Source organism: Carettochelys insculpta, chromosome 8 (genome assembly GCF_033958435.1).
Source record: "Carettochelys insculpta isolate YL-2023 chromosome 8, ASM3395843v1, whole genome shotgun sequence".
Taxonomy (NCBI): Eukaryota; Metazoa; Chordata; order Testudines; family Carettochelyidae; genus Carettochelys; species Carettochelys insculpta.
The window spans coordinates 65,633,641-65,655,518 of NC_134144.1; the positions used below are offsets into that span (position 1 = coordinate 65,633,641).

At 42.8% G+C, this 21,878-nt stretch overlaps 1 protein-coding gene across 1 annotated transcript in view; it reads right to left on the reverse strand.

Moving 5' to 3' along the window:
• Window positions 1-21,878, reverse strand: part of PDIA5 (protein disulfide isomerase family A member 5) — a 134,353-nt gene that overhangs the window by 5,689 nt on the left and 106,786 nt on the right. The window contains exons 15-16 of the mRNA XM_075001771.1: window positions 9,159-9,229; window positions 593-727 (exon numbers count right to left, since the gene is read on the reverse strand). Of these exons, the coding sequence (XP_074857872.1) occupies window positions 593-727; window positions 9,159-9,229 (206 nt within the window). The remainder of the gene's footprint in view (window positions 1-592; window positions 728-9,158; window positions 9,230-21,878) is intronic.

The following is a 21,878-nucleotide window of genomic DNA, read 5'->3' on the forward strand; positions in this document are numbered from 1 at the left end:
CTATACATAACACCATGAGAAAGTGGAACCACTCCTGAAGCTCAAGTTAGCATCTGCTTTAGTGTAAGCAAATGATTTGGTCTCCTCCTGGTCTCAGGAGGACAGTTTTGTCCACTTCACAAAACTGACAACTGATCACAATTTGGCAAAATCTGTAGATTTAAAACATTTGGGTTTGGTAGGTCCAGATTAGAGCTATTTTCCTGAGTAGAGCTAGTTTCCCATCACCTGCCAACTCTAGGCCTGATTCTACCCAGTATAAATTAATCCCCCATTTTTACTAGTACCACATCTACGTGCAGATTTTTAATTAACAAAGACAACAAATCACTCCAGATTTCCCTTAGCAAATATTAAGTTTCCCCAAATAAATCAAGCAAGTTCCAATTCACAAATGTATACGGGTGTGGTTCAGTGATTCATCTCTGTGAACTACCGATGGGAGCAGAAAAGTTTATGCTTTTTGCAGTACAGTACACTGAAAGTTTACCCTGCCCTGTTCACTTACACAAAAATGGAAAAAGACAAGTCATTCCTCTCTCCATTGTGGTTATTGTTTTATTTATTTATTGCAACCTGAACTTATACTTACCCCTCTCTCTCCATTATACTTTTCTATAAACTTCCCATAGTTGTAATAGTTAAAGGTGGGGTAGCCATCGACACCTTCCTGTTTACACAGATCATGGTTCTGTTCTTTGGCACAGTCCACTGCAGCATAGGCAATCTGAAATACAAAAGGAACATCACACCAGAGATGAAAAACCATAATAGTCTGCTTCTTCAAATAATGGCACCTTTAGTGGATGAGAAATTAAAGAGGTGTGCACCTCTATTGAAGCAGCCTACACGTGTCTGGAATAGGAAAAGATAATTACATATCTTCTTGTAACTGTTATTCTTTGAGAGGCGTTCATGTCCATCCCAATCAAGTGTAAAAAACAAAAAAGCAGTCTAGCAGCACTTTAAACACTAACAAAATAATTTATTAGGTGATGAGCTTTCGTGGGACAGACGCACTTCTTCAGATCATAGCCATCTGACAGAGAGGAAGGAGGGTGAATACTGGAACGGATGTGAACACCACATCTCAAAGAACACCAGTTATGAGAGGGTAGGTAACTGTCTTTTCTTTGAGTGCATGTTCATGTTGATTCCCACCAGGTGACTCCCAATGAACAATACCCAGAGATGGGATCAGAGTCAGGCATCAACAGCTGGAACACCACTTTGCAAACAGCTGCATCATCTGTAGCCTGCTGGTTGATGGCATAATGAGCACCGACATATGCACCGAATACAAGGTTGCTGCTTTGCAGATCTCTTGAACTGGGACCTGGGTCAGAAATCGTGAAGGCCTCCACAGTAGCACCTGGACAGTGGTTCTGAAAGAAGCGGACAACCTGGAATTTCTTGTTGGTCCTGAAGACAAACAGGTGTATTAGAGGAAAGCTCCACCACAGGAAAATTGAGTGGATGACATCTGGTGTGACGACCACTCATGAGTGAGAAAAGATCTCCCGAGACTGTACTGTCTGCAATACCGTTCTGTAAATCCGGAAGAAAACAGGCCTAGCACCATGGTGTTCTGATCTCACATAAGGCCCTTTGACTCTACAAATAAGTAAACAGTAATATCAAGAAAGAGAGGCCAGTATGAATCCCAACTCTTTGTTTATGTACCACAGACTGCCTTCCTCCCTCTCTGTCCGCTCAGAGGGAGAGCTCATAACCTAAGATCCACAGTATGTCATCCCAGACTAAACAGGGCTCAGGGCTGCTGCTACCACTGGGAACCTACTTCTGAGAAGTGAGAACCAGCTCTTCACACTAACTGCAGTGGGAGCTGCAGCTGTATCTCAGGAGCAGGCCTTTATTTAAATTTTTCAGCTTCAATACTTTCAGAATGTAGACTTTGTCCCAATCCCACTGTTACTGCATATATAGTAAACTCTTTCATACTCAGCAGCCCCAGGACCAGGAGGTTGCCAGATATTCAAATATTCTGGATAACAGAGAGGTACACCTAGCAATGCATAACATTAAAGAAAAACAAAATTAGATACTAAGAAACAAACAAAAATGGAGGCAGAGTACTTTATTTACCAAAAACTGTAGTCTTGTACACTGTAAACTTGTACTGTATTCATTTTATTTACTTTCACTGTAGTGTACTTATGGAAAATACAATTAAAATTGACTTATGGTTAAAATGTCGGATATCTGAGAGTCCTGGATAACAGAATGCCGGGTATGAAACAGTTTACTGTACACAGTTTCACTTGCAGAAGTTCTTCTAAAGTTCTACTGAAATTTACACACACTTCTTCACAATCCCACTATGAATTTTTCTGGGGAACAGGCCAGTTATACAGAGGTGAGTGTGTGATATGGAAAAGCTAACCAACTGGAAAAGGGATTGTTGTGATTGCTGCCTACAGCATTTCAAAGCAAATTGAATATACCAGATGCATTTTAACTTTAACTTTCCATTTCACTGGCCTACTCCAAACAATCTGACCAAAATACCTTTTATTTGCATAACTTCAAATCTTCCAATGACCAATATCCCCATTCTCTTTTAGTTACATGGGGAAGCAGGCAAAATATAACAACTAAACTCAACATCTGAGCAGCAATTAAAGAAACTGGAAAATCTATTTTGGATTTTGTTGGTTGTTTTGGATTGGAGAGCTTCATAAAATAGTGTCTTAGAAAGATCAAAGAGAATTGTATTCTTGGATGAAAACTGCTACCTCAGTAGAGAATAGCACTTCTTTATTCATGTGTTAAAACAGGAAAACCATAAAAGTGGACTTCAGGACCAAGGACTCCTGAAGACTATTTGAATAAAAGAATAAAATCATAAATACATTTTGGTAGTTTTTGTACAACAGAAGGAATTCACAGTGAGTCAGAGCCACTAAAGACAAATGTTAAAAACAATCTGCTGAAAGAACTCATCTATTTATCTGCCAGGTATTATACATTACAAGTGATATTAAAATTGCATTATTTAGATTTTACATCAAATAGCTGAAAGAAAAAGCTGGATTTACGCAGCTGTCTTACTGCTGCCACCTCGTACAACTATTCTGTGCAATAAAATTATGCAGGAGTGCTATGGAAAAATGTTGTACCTGATTATGTAATTAAAGACTGTATCAAAATGGGCACGTGAGAAGGAAGAAATAAAGATGCATGAGCAATTGTAGATCTGGTATTTCCTATTTCTGGAGTTCTTGAGCTTGCAACTTATCCATGTTCTTTTAATGAAATTCCAAATGTAATCTCATAACTGATTTTGATCTTTTTTTTTTTTTAAAAGCAAAAGGCAAAAATAAGTTCTGTTAGGTGCAACCGTCACAAGCTCTCTATTGTGCATCATAACTGGGTTTGAATCCTAACCTCTGAGCATTACAGCACAGACTGCTGCTACATTATCTGGCAGCAGGACAAAGCTGTTATTCAGAGGCAGTGTGCTGAAGAAGAGGGAAATGCGCTTGGGATGCCATATGCTATGTCAAAAGGTGGTGGTGGTGCTCCATCTCTCTCTCTCCCCCCTATTCCTGGAGAGATGGGAGCTATTTAGGAGATATCACCAGTTATATAAATAGAACCTTGTAAGCATATGGAAGAATGGGTCCCTGTCTAATTCATGTATCATCAAATCCTTTATGCCACTTGGCAACACAGATTTTTTTTCATAATCAGATCTGTCATCTGCTGTTGGCTACTCTTGTGATGTCCTCTGCAGATGTGTGTATGTGTACGTGCATGGGACGGAGTCAGACACAAGGACAGGTACTGTGCAACACATTAGTTCATTTTAAAAATCACAACCCAATGCAGTGCATTACCTCACTGCATAGACAAGCCCTCTCTCTTACTACTTTGTGTCACTACTTCAGCAGAACTAACTCTCAACAGAACTGCAAAAAATTTTTCTATGATAGGATGATGTTACGATTAAAGAAAACTTGCAAGTGTGAAAAGACTGTGTGGGAAAGGGACCATGGAATCCCCTTTCCTTTCAGAAAACTGTTCCCCTTCTGTTTTTCCATCTTTTGCATTTTAAATAGTCTGTTTTCCAGCCATTGTGGGATGATGTAAAATATCTTCCTTCGGTAGCAATTGCCCTCCTGCTAAAATATGTATTGCCACGCACAGGTTTATTGATTTGAGGAAATAAATCTCTGCAGGAGCTAATATTGACTTTTGTTATGAAAATGGAAGCGCATAACTGAATATTGATTCAAGGAAGGCATGATATAGAACAGGCTTATTAAAAAAAATAAATTAACGGATAAAATTTCCTTGTGAAAAAGAATGGTACTAAGCATCTGCTGTACACAGTAGTCAACAGCAGATGACAAATCTGATTATATAAAAAAAATCTGTTGTTGCCAAGTGGCTTAAAGGATTTGATAACACATTTGAATTAGACAGCGACCCATTCTTCCCTAACTGTACTGTACAAGGTTCTATTTATATAACAGATTATATCTCCAAAATACAGTGCACCCCATAGAGGTTAGTTTACTATTCACTCACTGTTCTCCATGGGAATCCGTTTGTAGAAGACTGATCATTTGTTACCATGGTGTACAGAACCAACATTACCAAACTGATTGTTACATTTTTCTTAAATTCAAGATATGCTTGAATCTCCAAAGAATTAGTTTCTTGTTTTCTTAATCCATTTGCATCCCAATTTCGTCGTGCAGCGTTTTCCTGGATTAGGGCCTGAAAGTATCATTCAACCTAAAAAAGCAACTGCCAAAATAGCATGGCAGAGTTGCATATTATGATTCATGAAGACTCAATGATTTTGAAAGGTTCTGCAGACTGCAGCAGGCCTTTCTTCAGTGACGGCTGTACAATCCCATTTTCTTCAGATTTTGCCCTGGATGGCAACCATAAAAATCCACTGTTAGCTGACCGGCGTTCTGAGTTACATAGATACACAAGAGTACAAGCGTGTTTAACAGTAATTCTAAAGAAGCTTGCCCAAACAGCAAAACCCCTTTTTGCAGAATTTTAGGTATTTCTTCCTCTGTAGGCATGTGGGGGGGGTAGCGGGGGGAAATCAACACATTTTCACCACGAAGTTCAGATCAGAGCACCACAAATCTACTTCTAGCTGAACTTTGGACTCTGCTTTTTGGGGCTCAGGCGAAAACGAGCCTGCAGACTTCAAAAGGTTCTCCTGGAGTCCCTAAGAGTCTCCAGAGTACTAACTGAACAAGTCTTCATGCTGATCCATCTGTTCAGCAGAACGACGACTGTCACACTTGCAGCTCTTGAGCATCTGTCGGTGAGCCAAAAGGTATGAACAGTCTCTACCGAAAGCATCCATGAAGATAGCTGCAGATACAAAAATCAAGGCTCTGGGCTTTCTTCCGGCAGCTGGAAGTGAAGGCTGTAACTCACCAGGCAGCTGAAAACTAGAATGCCCCAGGACCCATTTTAACATTTTTAAAGTAACTGAAAGTAATATTTTGTGATCTGTTGAAAAACAAGATGTGACTTAACATTGGCAGAAAACGAAGTCCTACAGTGAGGGGGGAACCTTGCAGTGGCAGATGTTGGAGCTAGCAGAGTTGGTTGCATAAGAACCCCTCCAGAAGCTGCCCGAATTCAGTACATTGGGGAGGCATTCATTGTAACAACCTTATCACCTCACTGGCCTGCTCTTACCAGTACTCCAGAGACACTAAAGCAGGTGATGGTGCAGAGGACACGGGAGACATGCCACCAGATATTTCCAGATCTATCCTTCTGTAATGCGCAGCCACACTGGATAGGCACATCAGCTGGATACTTCTACTAAATTAATTAGCAATGACTCAACCACTGAAAAGTTGATATTTGGGTCCATAATTTGGAATACTGACCTTCCTTTCCCTACATGGGGCTTTTTATGCGCTGCTGGTGGGCTCTGCATGTGAGAATTCTGCCACTGATGCATACATATTATGTGACTGAAAAGTGCAGGCCAACAGATTGAGTTCTCTTTGTAAAAAACGTGACCTGTGGCTGGTTGTTAGGCATCTTCAGAATTAACACCCTATTTTGAAAATGATGATAATATTCCCACCCCCTAGCACTCTCTTCTCTGTCCCTCTAAATACTTGGGAAAGCTTTGTCATTCCACCTTTTCACATATTTTGTGATGGTAAAACCCAAAATCATCCTTTCCTTTTTAATTCTTGCAGAAGGCAAAGGGTCACGCTTATTGAAAAACTGAGAATTTAATAAAAAATGATAACATTTGAACTATCTGCGAAAGGTTGAACGGGTCTAGTCAGACACTCTGTCGTCTGGCAACATCTGCAATCTGGCATGATTTTAGTTAGCTGGATGACCACTTATTACGGCTGTGGCCAAGTTTCGGTGGTCCCATAAAGTATATTTACAGCCACCAGTCCTGGGTCTAAGTGTTCTGCGATGTTATTTAGCTCTAATTACCCCAGAATGTCTTCTAAGAGCCCAGTAAGCAGTGGAAGCATTGGTAATGTGCTACACAACATTGACCTCCTGTGGTCCAGCAAATTCTCTTGTCCAGCACTTGTCAAGTCCCAAAGATACCAGATGGGAAAGGTTCAAGCTGCACCTCTCCCTGCCACAGAATCCTATAACACAACAGTTTAAAAATACAAAAAGCTTAAATATTTTCTATTACATTCTGTGCATTTTAAGGTTCATAATTTTGCTACTTATTTTTGGCGTAATGTCCACTGAACCTAGTTGGTTTATTATCCCTATTTAATTCCACAGGGACACAATTCAAGAAAGCATTTGAGAATGTGCATAACTTTAAACACGAGCATCATCTTACTGAATTTAGTTGAGTTCTTTGTTATATCAAAGTCCTATGTCTTTTCCACAAGGGCACCGACAAGCACTAAGAAACATCTTGGTAGCCTATGGGGCGAGCATGACTGAAGAGAGTTCCCCAGACGATCAACCTTTAGTACTTTCATAAATCAACCAGGGGAACAAAGCTGTTTTCGCTGCATGCCTACCTTTTGGAAACTGTACAAACCTCAATATTCTCTATCGGACCTTCTGTTCCACCTCATTACATTTATACCTCTGCACTTCAGCCCGAAATGCCCTCAGCTGAAATAAAGAGTTGCAGCCATCCATCACTGTCTCTGAGCTTTTGAGTCCTCTCACAGACATCTGCAGTTGTGAATCAAAACCTTCAGATGTTTGCATCCAGCACAACTACAATACAGGCTAAATTGTGATCGGATGTTAATACATCCAGATGAGCAAGTCTCACATTGTTTTCTATGTTCACGCCACAACTCCTAGATGGAATGAAATTGCAGAGATCTTAAGAAAGAAAGATCCATCTCAGATGTAGCAGAAGGTAAAGAGGAAAATTATATATTTTTTAGATTTCTTTGAAATAAACCAGTAACCACAAGGCAAAAGTAACAGCAGCAGCAAAATTGAGACTGGTGCACCACTACAAGTGTCTATATACCAGTGGAACCCAAGGGGACAACAACAGCATTCTAGTTCCATCCCTAAATAAGACAAAAGCAAGATCTGTCTCCCAGCAGCTCGTCTCATGTAGTTCGTATATTCACTAATCCTTCCTGCTTTCCCACACAGACACACAGAGAGCTGACAGCCACCACTCCGATATCTATAAAATCTAGAGGTCAGAGGTGTCAAAGCTAGCCCTTCGTTTCCTGGCAGAGCAGCCGACAGAACTGCCAGGCCCTAGGTAAGGTGTGGGGGCTAGCTCTGGCCTGGGAAAGGGGCGAGACCTCAAGCAGAAGGGGTGGGACTGGGGGTTAGCCTCCCCCAGCCAACCCTTCAATGCCACCTGCCTACTAATGCCCAGGGCTCTGGCAGCAATTTAAAAGGACCTGGGGCAGCTGCCCCTTTTGCCAGCTTCCCCTTCCCTCCAGTCAGTGGCCCTGGGTGCCCCATGCTGCTGCTGCCCAGGTATGGAATTGCCACACAGGTATGGAGCTGGACCGAGCGCGTGCACACACACACACACCCTGCTGCTGCTACCACGATTTAAAAGCAGCAGGGAGCGCCCTGGGGTTGCCCTGCCACCACGCCACTACCACCACTTAAACTGCTGTGATTTAAAAGCAACAGTGAGCCCCCAGCTGTCACTGCCATGAGCCTTGGACCCTTTTAAGTCACCTGGTTCCCTGGCCAAATGCCCCCCCTGCTCCTCCCCCATTGGCAACCCTGTTTCCTGGTAAAGTCCCCAACCCATTTCCACATTCTGGCTTGGTGACATGCAGGAGAGAAATTAAACTGCAAACAGACACATAGAATTATGGCCCCAATTCACCTAAGGACTTCAGCACCCCACGTCTTGGAACATCTGTGAGATCTTAGAAACAGAGAGAAAAATAAAGATGGGCTGACAAGGAGGAAATGATAGGGCCCAACAGTAGAAGCCAATGAGGCCAGTATATTTGCGTGTGGGTTTTGCTTGTAAATCACTTAGGTGCCTTTGCTCATCCCACCTGTGTTTCTGTCCAGAGTCAGGGCATGATCACATTACAACTGCTACAGTGTACAGCTCCGTGCTGCAACCAGGGTGCTAATGCACCATAGCACAGATGCTGTCTACACTAATAGGAGTGCTACTGTCACCTCTCTGAAAAGCAATGTCTGGACTAATAGAAGAATTTTGCTGACACCAGGAGTTAGATTGATTTAATTATGTTGCACTGGGAGCAAAATTTTTCACTGCTCTGAACACTGGAGCCAGGTCAAACTACGCTTTAGTCTAGCCCAGATCTCAGACACATGCACATATCCCATTGACTACTCTGCTAATTATGACAAGACTGCAAGGAACAGTGGACAAGAAAAGGGTAAAAGCAATCTTTATTTCTCATCTGCAGATTCAAAGAGCTGCAGCATGACTTAAGAGCAAAGATTTCACCCAAAAAGAATTCAGAGAAAAATAAAGAAAAAATCAGAAAGAAGGCTGAATGTTTAACTCAGTTTGGACCAAAAAGGCACAAGTGCTAAGATGTGCACAAATTTTAAACTAATTAAATGGTTCAACAGCATTTTTCTTATCATTAAATGAACTGGACCAAGTTTGTTAAGTGACAGGACAGCAGAGGCACTTTAAACATCTCAGAAACTATTAAATGGGTTACCTTTCGATCTTCTCTGAAGAGTTCTGCAGCGGTTGTGAAATGTGGGATGGAATTTTTACAGTGTGGACACCCTGTGTGGCATGGGAAGAAAAGGAAACAAATATGTAAAATTAATTGCCAAATAGGACCTTAGGGCAACTGAAGGACAAGCCTGTGAGAATTAGCATTTAAAGACAAGAAGCTCCCAAACTTTGGTGGTATGGGAGGGTTGCTGGGCACACGGCATCCAGTTTAGGATAATATCCCTGTTGAGGAGAGAACTTAAATACAAGTTGAGCCTCTCTGATCCATAATTCTCTCACCTGGCAACTTCCATAATCCATCATGATTTTAGTTAGCTGGATGACCACTTTTCATGGGTGTGGCCAAGGTTCCCATGGTCCCATAAAGTTTTTTTTACAGTCACCAGTCCTGGCTCTCAATGTTCTCTGCTGTTATTGAGCTGTAATTTACCCCTAAACATCTTTTAAGAGCCCAGTAAGCAGTGGAAGTGTTGGTAATGTGCTAGACAATACTGAACTGCTGTGGTCTGGCAAATTCTCTTTGGCACTGCTCAGGTCCCGAGGATGAGAGGGGTTCAACCTGTAGGTGCACAAGTTCCATTAATCACATGCTTAAATACTGTCCTGAACAGGGGTGGACTTCACTTAATACATCTTTCTGAATTGAGAACACAGTGCAGAGGTCTACTCCTTATCTCCAGTTGCGTTAAACAGCACTAAGAGACATCTATAAACAGAGTGAACATTTTTGTCTGATGCCATTTGTACATATGCAATTACTGCAGTTGCCACAGGGATATTGAGGGACTGAGAATGGAGGTGCAGGCAGTTGTGAATGGGAGGAGAGGAAATCTGCAGGCTGGAGAATTGCACGGGAGATGTCCATGAAGACACTTTCTAGACTAAACATTTAGCCCATGCTTTCAAAGTTCCAGAGCTGCACCCCGGGAGGATGGGTGAAGTGGGTTGTTGCACCAGCTTTTCACATCAGGAAGACAGACCTTCGATTTGCAGTACGGATACAAGCCCTCACTTTTCCTTAGTTTCCTCCCCTTTGCTCACACAACAAACGGGGCAATTTGAAAGCCTCTGCTCAAGAGTGAGATACAACTGAAGGAAAAATCCTACATACAGAGAGGTTGCACAGTGCACTGGCAAAGCTTTATGGGGAAGCCTGACAAATAAATGCTGCTATTATAGCAGCCTCAAACTAGAGGCTAGCTAGCTCCTCACTTACATGGGCAAAAAAATTCACTCATTTCACATAATAGCAAATTGGGGAAGGAAGAGCTGCCCTTTTTTATTTGAGAGCAGCTTCAGATTTTAACAGTGTCAATTCAGCAGCTCCATATATTGTCTGTGATGAACCTGAGGAACTCTCAAATACTTAGCCTATACAAATCAAATCTGCAGTGAACTATCCTTCCTAACTTCTGGAGATTGACAATTCCCTCGTGCACAGAGCCCTGCTCTTTTGATTAGATACAAAGGAAACAGGTTAACTCCCTCCAGCCATGTACTGTTCTAAAATAAAGCTAAAAAGCTATCGACAAGTAATCAAAGTATTCCTGTCTTCTCTTTCCAATAATAAAGCATGGCTTGAAGGTAATTGCACATTCATGGTACGGCTTGCTTTGTTCTGTCACTTATCACCGTAAAATGTGCGTAAATAGGTGGCACTCTTCCCTTCTTAGTCAGTGTGGAACAGCTGCTCTAGCAGGATGTTCAAAGGCACTTTGTTATTGGGGCTGCTGTCTTTCGGATGAGATGTAAATGCAAGGTTCGAGTATCAAAGATTTCATGGTATTTTCACAAGAAAACGGACAGTGCCATTGATTACGCTGTCGGCCATCCTGCCTACTTGAACTGCACGCAGTACTCTGCCTACAGAGAGAGAGATTCGAGAGCCTGAAGTGACTCTGGAGTATAACTCACACTAAAAGCCAGCGAAGCGGTAAGAAGTAAATACCAATGCAAGTCAATTGGATTCTGATGTCTAACTCACCCAGGCATTTTTGAAAATCCTCCCCTTACCGTCCTCAACTACTTTGTTGCGCTGCAATATTCCATCCCAAAGCTGCTCAGTAAAGATATCCAGAGCATGAAGAGTATAGTCTGCAGATCATTTTGTTAAGTGCTTTGGGGTTGGTCAGGCTGTACGGCACTGTATGGTCCAGGGGCAGGGCACTAAACTGGGAATAGGGACCAGGGTTCCCTGTAAGCAGAGTGCTTGGGTGGCTGCCCAGGAGAGATTCAGGTGCTGGCCGGCTAATTAGCAGAGCACCCGCAGCCATCCACAGTGGTCAGCATGTGTTTTTATTGGTGGTGCACATCGGCACATAACAATATTAATTCTGCCCATGGATGGAAAAAGTTAGAGGGAACACTGATCCAGACTGCTAGATTCTGTCCCCAGGGCTGTAACCCAGCGAGGGACCTGAGACAAGTCACAACCTCTGTGCCTTTGTTCCACTCCCACTGCCTTATTTGGATCAGAGGGGTGGTCGAGTTAGCCTTATTTGGGTGTATGCTCTACACCAGAGGTGAGCAAACTTTTCATGGTGGGCCCCACGTTTTGGAGCTGCAATTAGCCAGGGCTCCCTCAACCTGTGGGAAAACCACAAGAAGGGATGCAGGGGGAGCGGGGTGCGCTCAGGAAGTGGGTGCTGTGAGGCTTCGGGGGGTGCCCTGAAGGCAGAGAGGTACTCGGGGGAGGACCCCAGGAGGGTACCTTATCAAGCTGGAACTGGCCGGCTGCCCCCTCCACCCAAACACTTAACTGATGGCCTCTGTGCATTCTGACTGTCCCAGTGGCGGGGGTGGCTGGGTGTACTGCCTTGGTGACAGCAGCAGCAGAGGCCATGTGGGAGAAAGCAGAGGATGGCAGCGGATGCCACACGGGGGACAGAATCGCACCATGCCCTCCTTACAAAATGTCATGCCCCTCACTTTGCACACCCTGCTCTGCAGGGAAGTGCCTGTCTCCCAGTATGCTTGCACAGCTCCTAGCACTAAGAAGTCCCAGTCTTGCCTGGGGGGGTCTCCAGATTCTAATGCAATGCAAATAAGATAACACAGAGAGAGTGTGTGTGTGTGTGAGAGACTGGCGGGGGGGGGGAAATGCCTAAAAGACATCTGTGTGTGTGTGGGGGAGAGAAATGCCTAAAAGACATCTCAGAAGCAAATGACACCCACCACCAAAGAAACCCCTCCCTTCACTTTACTTAACTAGTAGTTCACATTTTGACAGCATTGTTCCACTCAGTCACTCTACAACAGCGACTCCCAACCCTTTCGCTAGTATCGACACCCAATCACTCCCCAAACCGTTTGCAGACCCCCTTCAAAGCCAATTCTAGCTGCTACGTGCACTTCATTAAATGAAAAAGGAAACCACAACAGAGATTTTTGGACAGCAATTAACAACAATATTGGAAGATAATTAATTTAAAAACAATAATTGATCGTAACTTTGCAATTTATTTAAAACTTATTTTCTATGATCATTTTTATTTATCTTTTATTTTTTCAGGGACAACCTGCAATACCCTGGTGGACCCAAGTTTGGAAGCCACTGCTCTAGAGGATAAGGGTTCCTCAATAACTTACTTTAGGAAGTGTTTTTGACAGTTGGGTTTGGCTGTTTTGAAGGACGTGCGTTTGATTCTCCAACCTGGTTTTTATTAAGTGACCTTTCACACTGAAGCAAGTCACCCAAAAACCAAATGAAACTTGATTTAAAGATTTTTCACCCTCAACAAGCTGAGACAGCATGAACCACCCTCTTTGCCTGAGGAGGGAATCTGTTAAAGCATCCAGATACAAGCCCCCACTTACGTGCTGACACACAAAAGTTTGATAATTAGGATTTAGAAGAAGTCATTCTTTTCAAGTAAATCCAACTGAAAACCAATAAGCCACGAGTGTCCCTTTAGACACAGAAAAGTCCACTTCACATTAAAATTGCAACCTCCTATTTTACACTGGTCAACAGATGGCAGCTTGGAATACCCAACAGTAATTTAACTGATAACAGGGGATTAATAAAACTGTCAGACACATCAACAGTTTGTCAATGGCCCTACCATCTTAGCACATCATCACGGCACGTACTGTAGAGTAATATCCAGAGAGCATTAAGACAGCTATGCACAAAGCTTCACAGATTTTAAGGGCACATGGGACCATTAGATCATGTAGCTAATTTCCTATATTTTCCAGATGTTATGACTAAAATGTTTGGAGTTTTCAGGCAACACTGAAGAGACAGCTAAACCACACATAATCCAAAACCACTGAGAAATGAATGTACACCTTCTGATTTTATCCTACTATGTATTCTTGGTAGTGGCTTTCACTCCTGCACTCTTTCATTCCTGCCGACCCTCCCCATGTCTAATACAAACCCTCCCCCACTATGGTAGACCCGTGTCTATCTTACCTTGCCCTTTTGAATGTGTCCCAGTGTGTTTTATTTAATGTATTCTGGTCACAAAGCTAAAAAACACCAACATATGGCCTTTGGCATCACTGCTCTATAGGTTGGAGAGGAAACAGATGTGATTGACATGTCAAATTTTGTGCCAAATTCTCACAGAGTTTCAAGAAGTCATCAAAAAAAGATGCAGGAAGGAGCACCTCAGACAGAACAGCAGGACTTCATCTGTTACAACTTAAAAGGATTGCCAAAAGCAGAAAAATGGACATCACCCAATTCAGTCATCCTATTTAAAGCACACAAAAAAAAAGCAGAGGAGGACATCTTTCTTTTGACAGCAGGAAAAAACACATTCCCACCACTCCTTTTTCACACATCCCATCACACTTTTATTTTAAGCGTTCCCACTGTCATGGAGATTTGAATGTAGAAAGAACCAGGGTATGATTGCTGTGGATTAAGACATTGAAGTACACAGGCTGCTTCGAGGAGGTCTTCCAGATAGGCTATAATAGAAAGAGACTAAACTTGAGGCAACATCCGGTGTGGATGAGATGTCAAGAGTAGAAAGGTTCTATCCACCTCTCTTAAGTACTGACTGGGAAGGAATCTTGAAAAGATGCAATTCTAATTGCAATGGTGACAGAGAGAGCCGTGTTAATCTATATTCTATCAAAACAAAAAAGCAGTCAAGTAGCACTTTGAAGACTAACAAAATAATTTATTAGATGATGAGCTTTTGTGATCTGAAGAAGTGGGTCTGTCCCATGAAACCTCATCACCTAATAAATTATTTTGTTAGTCTTCAAAGTGCTACTTGACTGCTTTCTTGTTTTAATTGCAATGGGAATAGGACTCAAAACCCCTCTGGTATTTTTGAAAAATCTCAGTTGTAGCATCTAAGTACATGGAGGTGGTGGCGTGACAAGAACATTTTAGAAACAGAAGTGATAGGAAACGGAAGATGGGTTCCAGCTTATTCATCCTGCTTGAAAATAACAGGCTTTATAATGACGGGACGATTATTTACACTGAAGAGTCTGGGAAAAATTATCAGTGGTGAAGATGTCCTGTAAGGTTGCAGGAGAACATCAATGGGCAGCTTTGGTTGCTATGAGGTGCTAAAATGAGGATGTTTGTTAAGAAGGTCAACATGGTCAAAGCAGCAGTGTTTCATTTTGAAATAGGATTGCCGCACATTGGCAGAAATAAAGACCAACACTGAGGCTAAAACTCAGAAATGGGCAAGCAGGAATGGTCCCCAGAAATGACCTACAGCATTTAAAACTAAAAAGGACAAATCAGGTATTGCAGGGAACAAACTGCAGTGATCCCCAGGGGATGAACTAGATGAAGGATTCTCAACCAGGGGTGGTAACTCCCAGGAGAATCACAAACACACGTCAGGGCATTGTGACCGCCTTGCATTTACTTTCAAACAGGAAGGGGCTTCTGGCTAGATGAACAGGTGACTTAGGATGATGGTGGACTTGGTAACCAAACAGCAAAGAGTGTTGCAGGGTGTTTCAAGGGGTGTTTTTAAAACAAGAAAATGGAGCGTCTCCTCAACACATTTCAGAATCTTGATGGAAAATGCCTAGAAGCTCAAATGCAGTAAATTATTGGATTCCATGTATCCACAGAACAGCATGGGGATAGACTGTGACAACAAAGAACATTCACAATATTGAACGTATATCATCTACGGGCAACGTTTTCAATAATGCCTGAAGCTCAGATTTTAAAATGTATTTTGATACTGTGGCACTGAGCCTTGCAATGCCTCACTGATTTAGAAGCCTAAATCTCATTTTTGATAGGGTTTAAGGAATTTAGGGTCCTGTTGCTGAGATTTTGGCTCTTAAATGCCTAAATCTTCTGGAAATGAGATTTAGCCTGCTTAATCAGCTAGTTGCATCGACCCTGAGCACAGCAAGACCTAAATACATTTACAAATGGGGGCCTAAGTCCCATTTTCAAAGAGACTTATGACTTCTATATACCTAAGGGTTCATCTCTCCTATAAGAAAGATTGACCTGTTCAGGGCTGACCTTCCAGAGTTCATTTTCATGTACCTGGTAGGAGACACACAAAATTGAAATATCTGGGGTTGGAAGTCAACCCCTGTACCTCTTGCTACTGCGAGGCATAAGGACAGCCAGGTAAGTTGATTGCAAATAAGTTGATTCTAGCTACACAACTGCCATAGCTAGAATTGCATATCTGCAGTTGACTTACACAATAGAACTGCCCCCATTACACCAGTATGAGTTCCCATACGAGGAGGAGAACGAGCTATACCACATCCTAAAGTAGGAACTGCACCAGTACCATTATTTTGGTCACATCTCTGATCAAAGTAGTTATTCCAGTACAAAATCAGCGTGGAGACCTACCAGGTGATAAGCACTTTTGACAATTTTACCCTATTATACCTTTACAGATCTCTCTCTCTCAATCGTATTACACACACACACAGGATGGGCAATCACATATAGCGGGTGGGCCACACAAGTCGCCCTCCTTCACCTCAATGGATTGCAGCAACCTGCAGCCCTCTGAGGTTCCAGCCACAGCCTCTCTCCCACCTCTCCCCGCTCCGCCCCTTCTTCCCTGCATGTGCCTGGCACACATTGGGGCACCAGAGCCCCACGTTTTTGCTGCTCCTCCCACTCCCTCAGAACTTTTGTAGCATGCGAATTGCCTGGTGTGTGGTCTGTCCCAACTCCTATTCCCGCCCTGAGCTGGAACACTGTGAATCACTTTGGGAGGGAGAGGGAGGCACAGGAAGTCAGGGCTCTGGTGCCCCAGTGTGCAAGGCACATGGGAGAGTACACAGCCAGGGGGCCCGTGGGTTGCAGATAGAGCCACAGGGAGCTACATGCAGCCTGCAGGCTGTCCACCACAGATATGCAACCATATATTCACACACCACTAAGAGGTGTGTACTCAATAATTTTATGAAATTATTTGATGAATAATCAATATATTGATTATATGTATTTATTGTATACCCACTATTCCATCAGACAGATTACACAATTTTTTTTCCTTTAAGACTGTAACCTTCTTGAGGATAAAACATATTATGCAAACTTTAAACCAGCATTGTCACACCTGGTGCAAGAAACAGTCCCATTTACACTGTCTGAGCTCTTGTCTCTGCACAACTAGAAAAAAAACAAACACTTCAACCTTTAGCAGCTCATATCCCAGGATCTTGACAGGTGTTAGCAATATCCATATAACTAAGCTTTCAGTTGCCCATAACAGGTAGGCATTACTACCCCTTTTACAAGATTTAAGGTAAACCTACGCCAAAAAGAGGTTACATAACACCTTCAAGGGATCTGGTTCTGTTAGGTACTCCATATACCTATGACGTGTTGAGTGTGGTGAGACAGTGGGAGCCAAGGGCACTCACCACTTTGCAGGATCAAGCCTAGTTGCAGAGCTGGGACTGAACCCCTGAAGTCCTTACTCCCTATCTGCTAGTCTAAATAATCACCCTCTAAATAAGACAACTTCCATTACTGGTTTTAAAACAGCCAGACTTCCAAGCAAGTGAAAGAAACACATTAAAATCCATCCAAGGAGAATGCAGAAGGCTCTTTCCATTTGAGAACTGAAATGATTCACTAGAATTAAAAGAAGGCTATTCCTTGGTCAATCAAAGAAAATTAGACCATGTACTATAATTGCAGAGATTAGAGCTGAAACAACAGCTTGTGCTTATATTAATACAATTCATGCAGCCACAAAAGTTATTGAAACTACAGACGAATTCAAGAAAACCCCTTGGAGATGTTTCTGAAAGGTTAATTTGTTTTGTTCCACCAGTAAAGAGCTAGAGGGCCTTTTTAGAAAACACAATATCTGGCACCAAACCTTTTTTCATAATATGACCTGACACACCATCAGTTGTGGCTTTGGAGAACAAATATTAACATTTGGACAAAAGGCGTTATACTCTGATTTGAGAAGCTTGTGGGATTTTGTTTAAGAGTCAGATCAATTAGGTATTGCCTCATAGTTTTCAATATTGACAAGCAACCTATTAATAATTTTACAATACGTTCGTATTTGCTAAGATATCTGAGGTCTTGTTTTATGCTTTAAAACGAGCAAAAAAGAAAACTGCCTTTCACTGTACAAGGAGATTTAAAGAAAAGGGTGAAAAAAAGTCATCTGTAATTGTAAGGCAAGTGGACTGTGAGTTAGATACTCTTCCACCGTGTTGTCTGTATTAATAACCAGTAGGCTAAGATTCTGGAATTCCTGCCCTATAATCCTAGCTCTGCCTTCAGCTCATCACGTGCCTTCAGACAAATCTCTACTTATCTGTCTCAGCTACTTGATCTGTATAATGGTGAACCTTAACCCTGCTCCTGAGAATATTTAAGGCATTCAATTACCACTGACAGTGATTGGCAGCTGTGTACCTAACTGCCTGAGGTGCTTTGGACACCTCACTTCAGATCATCCCTCTTTACTGATGAAGTGCAGCTCCTAGCTTGCTGTCGTGTGGCAGAACAACGATAAAACGATACACGCTGCAATGGTCATGGTGCACTCTTCTCAGAATCCTCTCCTGTTGGTTTCTGAAGTCTTAGCTAGTTACAATTTTGTACAGCATGAAACTGGCACCAAATCTTCTATAGAATATCATTAACCCCTGAAGCGCCCTTGTTCAAAGAGCACGTATGTCGCATGTTGAAAGGACATCCAGGTAACTATGGCTACAGCTCTGCCTACGCATTTACTGTCTGCATACTGTCTTTATCTCATTACTGTGACACACGCTTAAGATACCTAGAGTGCAAAGGTGCTGTGTAAAACCAGATCCTTCGAAACTTCTGCCTTTAACAAAAACGTGTAGAACTTTGACAAAAAAAACACATCACAGGCCAGACATGGGTTCCCTGGGTTTGGAATTTGGGTGTGGGGGACGCAAAGAAACAGGAAAAGGAGAGTGGTGGGAAGCAGGTTACATTTTGCTGTTCTTTTCTTCTTCACCACCCCTCCTCATCTACACTGTGGCGGGAACTCTCAAATTGTGCCATCGCCTCACAGATTACCGCTCTCCACTGGGGATGGTTTTCTGCTAGGTTTTCCTAAGTGTCGACACCGATGATGCTTTTTCATGTGTGCCTTCTCAGTGATATAAGGAAAGATGAACAGCCAGCACCTCTAGCTGGTTTAGAACAGAAAAGAGTTGAAATAACCATTGAAACAAAGCTAGTATTTAACTCACTGAACACCTGGATTTTCCCTGCATTTTTGTGTCAGTTCTCAGTGACATCTGACAAAGCCTTTGTGGTCCACAGCTTCCTGATCTGGCAGGCACTATTAATCCAATCACCCTTCTGTGGCTGCATTTAACTGCATGAGCAAACAAGAGGATCTAGCCATGCAAGCACACAATAGGTAGGCACAACTGGGCAGCGGGAATGTGAAGTCCCATAGAAGTGCCTGCAGCTAGTTGACAATGAAAAGATAAGGGGACAGCTGACTGCAACATCAAAGTTACACCTGCTAAATTACAGCCTGGCTCAAAATCAGGACCATTGTAACATTCTGGTATCAGCCAAAACCAGAAATTACAGCAGTATCTCATATGAGTTTGACTGTACCAAGTCAAGAAGCTGCAAAAGTAGGGTGGTACATCAATTGTTTGAAGTCTTCTCTACTCAAACCTTCCTATCGCAAGTAGTATTCGGGGAAGGAGGAGAGGAATATTTTACAGTAAATGACACACAATACTACTGCTAAATCGTGTAGTGTAGCCAGCCACATTATGAGTAATCTCCCTCCTAATAAATCAATCACTGGTAACATCCCCAGGTTATTAGAGGGGTAGAGGGATAGCTCAGTGGTTTGAGCATTGGTTTTGTAAACTCAGGGTTGTGAGCTCAATCTTTGAGGAGGCCAGTTAGGGGTCTGGGGCAAACAGATTTAAAAAAAATTGTCTGGGTTGGTGCTGCCATGAGAGCAGGAGACTGGATTCAAAGACCTCTCAAGGTCCCTTCCACCTTTATGAGATATGAGTATCTCCATTTTTATTTTATTTTAATATTGACAGCAGGAATCCTATCTCAGACAACAAGAGGGCTTTGAGAGCATGAACCTGACTAATTTATTTTCAGTTTTAGTGTCACAGCTGTATTCCCAGATTTTTCCACTCCTTTTTCCTTCTGCTGTGATCAGTCCATTCAACTGACTCTCCACTTCTGAAGAGTAATGGCTAAACAACTTTAAGAGTAGTTCCCTCCATTCAAGTTGTGATCATCAGATACAAATACCAAGAATATAACAGGGTCTGTGCCATCTTGATCAGGAAAGCCTCTGTACAGATTTCACCCATTAGCAAAATAGACCATTAATGGATTCTAAGAACAGCACTGTCACACGCCCTACTTAAACGCATAAGCAAATACTTGACTGACATGAGTAAATAGCAAGTTCCCTACTAATGGGCAGATTGAAACTAGGTACAAGCATAAGTTGCATTCAAATATCCTCTGAAATGCACATACCCACTGGATTTGAATTATTATCCGAGGGCTTAGATCCTGGACTTAGGTCCTGGGTATTTTCTTCCTCTCAGTCCACAGACAGTTAAACGTCTTGCCTTTAAAGGGATTCTTTGTTGCCTGTGGCCAGTAACTGCTCTATGGGCAGCGGGGTTGGGGGGTTGCGGTATATAAAATGGATACCTCTGCTATGAAGACTCCTGAAAGATTTTGGTTTATGCATACACACCCTTAGGTAGTCACTGTGCAGGGACAGTGTCTGTTAGCAACTAAATACCAGTCTTTTGCATAAATTAAGAGAAGCAGTCTCATTTACAGCATAAACCAACCTTTAACTCTACAGAGAAGTTAGGAAGAAATGTCTGTGGCAGGTTACGTCATAAATGTTCCTTCTGAAAGAGCTGGGGCTGGTCACCGACGAGAAAGAATACTGAACTAGATGGGCCACCGATCTGACCCAGTACAGCATTTCTTATGCACTTACAGGATATAGAATTTATCACACAATTGCTGCTTTGTTATGCATGTTTGGTTCTAGCTCATTGAACGCTTGAATATAGCTGATAATTTTGAGTGTGGTTCCCGTATATGGGGAATCAATTCTCTCCATGGCTAGTGATGAACGTAGCTGAGGGAGTAATGACACAAGAGAGACAATCCCCCAATCCAGCGGCTAGTTCTCCAGTGGTCCCTGCTGTAAGGGAGGCTGGCTTGCCATTACACCAGACAGCGATTACCACTGCACAGCAGACTGACCAGTCCCTGACATGAGAGGATAAAGAAGGGATGAGAGAGATCTGGTGTAGCCAGCTCCACCCAACAAAGATTATTCTGTAGTGGGACTGGTAAGCAGAGATCTTCAGTAACATTATTAGGGCAGGTTTCTGGCCTGTTTGTGTATCTGGAGAAGCCCAAAGGAGCTAAAGTAGGGGCCAGGATCTGGCCTTATGTGTTATTAGCTACAGCTGTTTCTACACACAGGTGTGTTCCACTCAAGTTTGCTAAATTCCTGCTCACCTTATGAAGTGGGGCTTGTGGGGATTTTATTCCCCTTGTTATGTTGCATATGTCTCTTACTCTCCTGCAGTAACTCCACGAGAGTGCCTCAGTTTCCCTAGGCACAGCATCAATGCATAGCTGGTGATAGGAATTCTGGGTGTGGTGACTTCTCACACTTGGTCAATGGCCATGCCCTTTCCATTCAGGGCAACCAGGTGACACCTTCTGCCTGGAAGCAGAACAACAGCTGGAGCAGGGGCCTGATGATTGGGATTTGAACTGTGCAGTTGGGGAGTGGGACAGTCTGAGCTGGCTGGAGAGGAAGGCAAAAGGTCCCAGACCCTGGCTCTACCATCTCCTGTGCCCCACACTTTTCCCACGTTGGATTGCACTGACTTCTGGTTTCCGAGATGATCTTCTCTTCTACCTGCTGGCTGAGAGTCACATCTGACTGCAGATAGGGGAACAGAACCTGGGACGTCCCACACTCAGTGACACCTATGTCATTTTGTGTTTTCACACATGTACAGCTGAGACAAAACCAGGAAGTTTCCATTTTGGGGCTCAGTGTCGGGGTGGGGTGGGGAGGGGTGGGAGAAAAGGGACATAATTGGTGCAGTCACTAAGGAAGGAGGGTGACCTTTTTTTTCCCACCAAAAAGTCTCTTGGGAGAAAAAATGCATGCCTGTTGCAGACTCCAGTGTTCCACATAACATCAGCAAGGTGGATGCTGAAATACAGGAAATA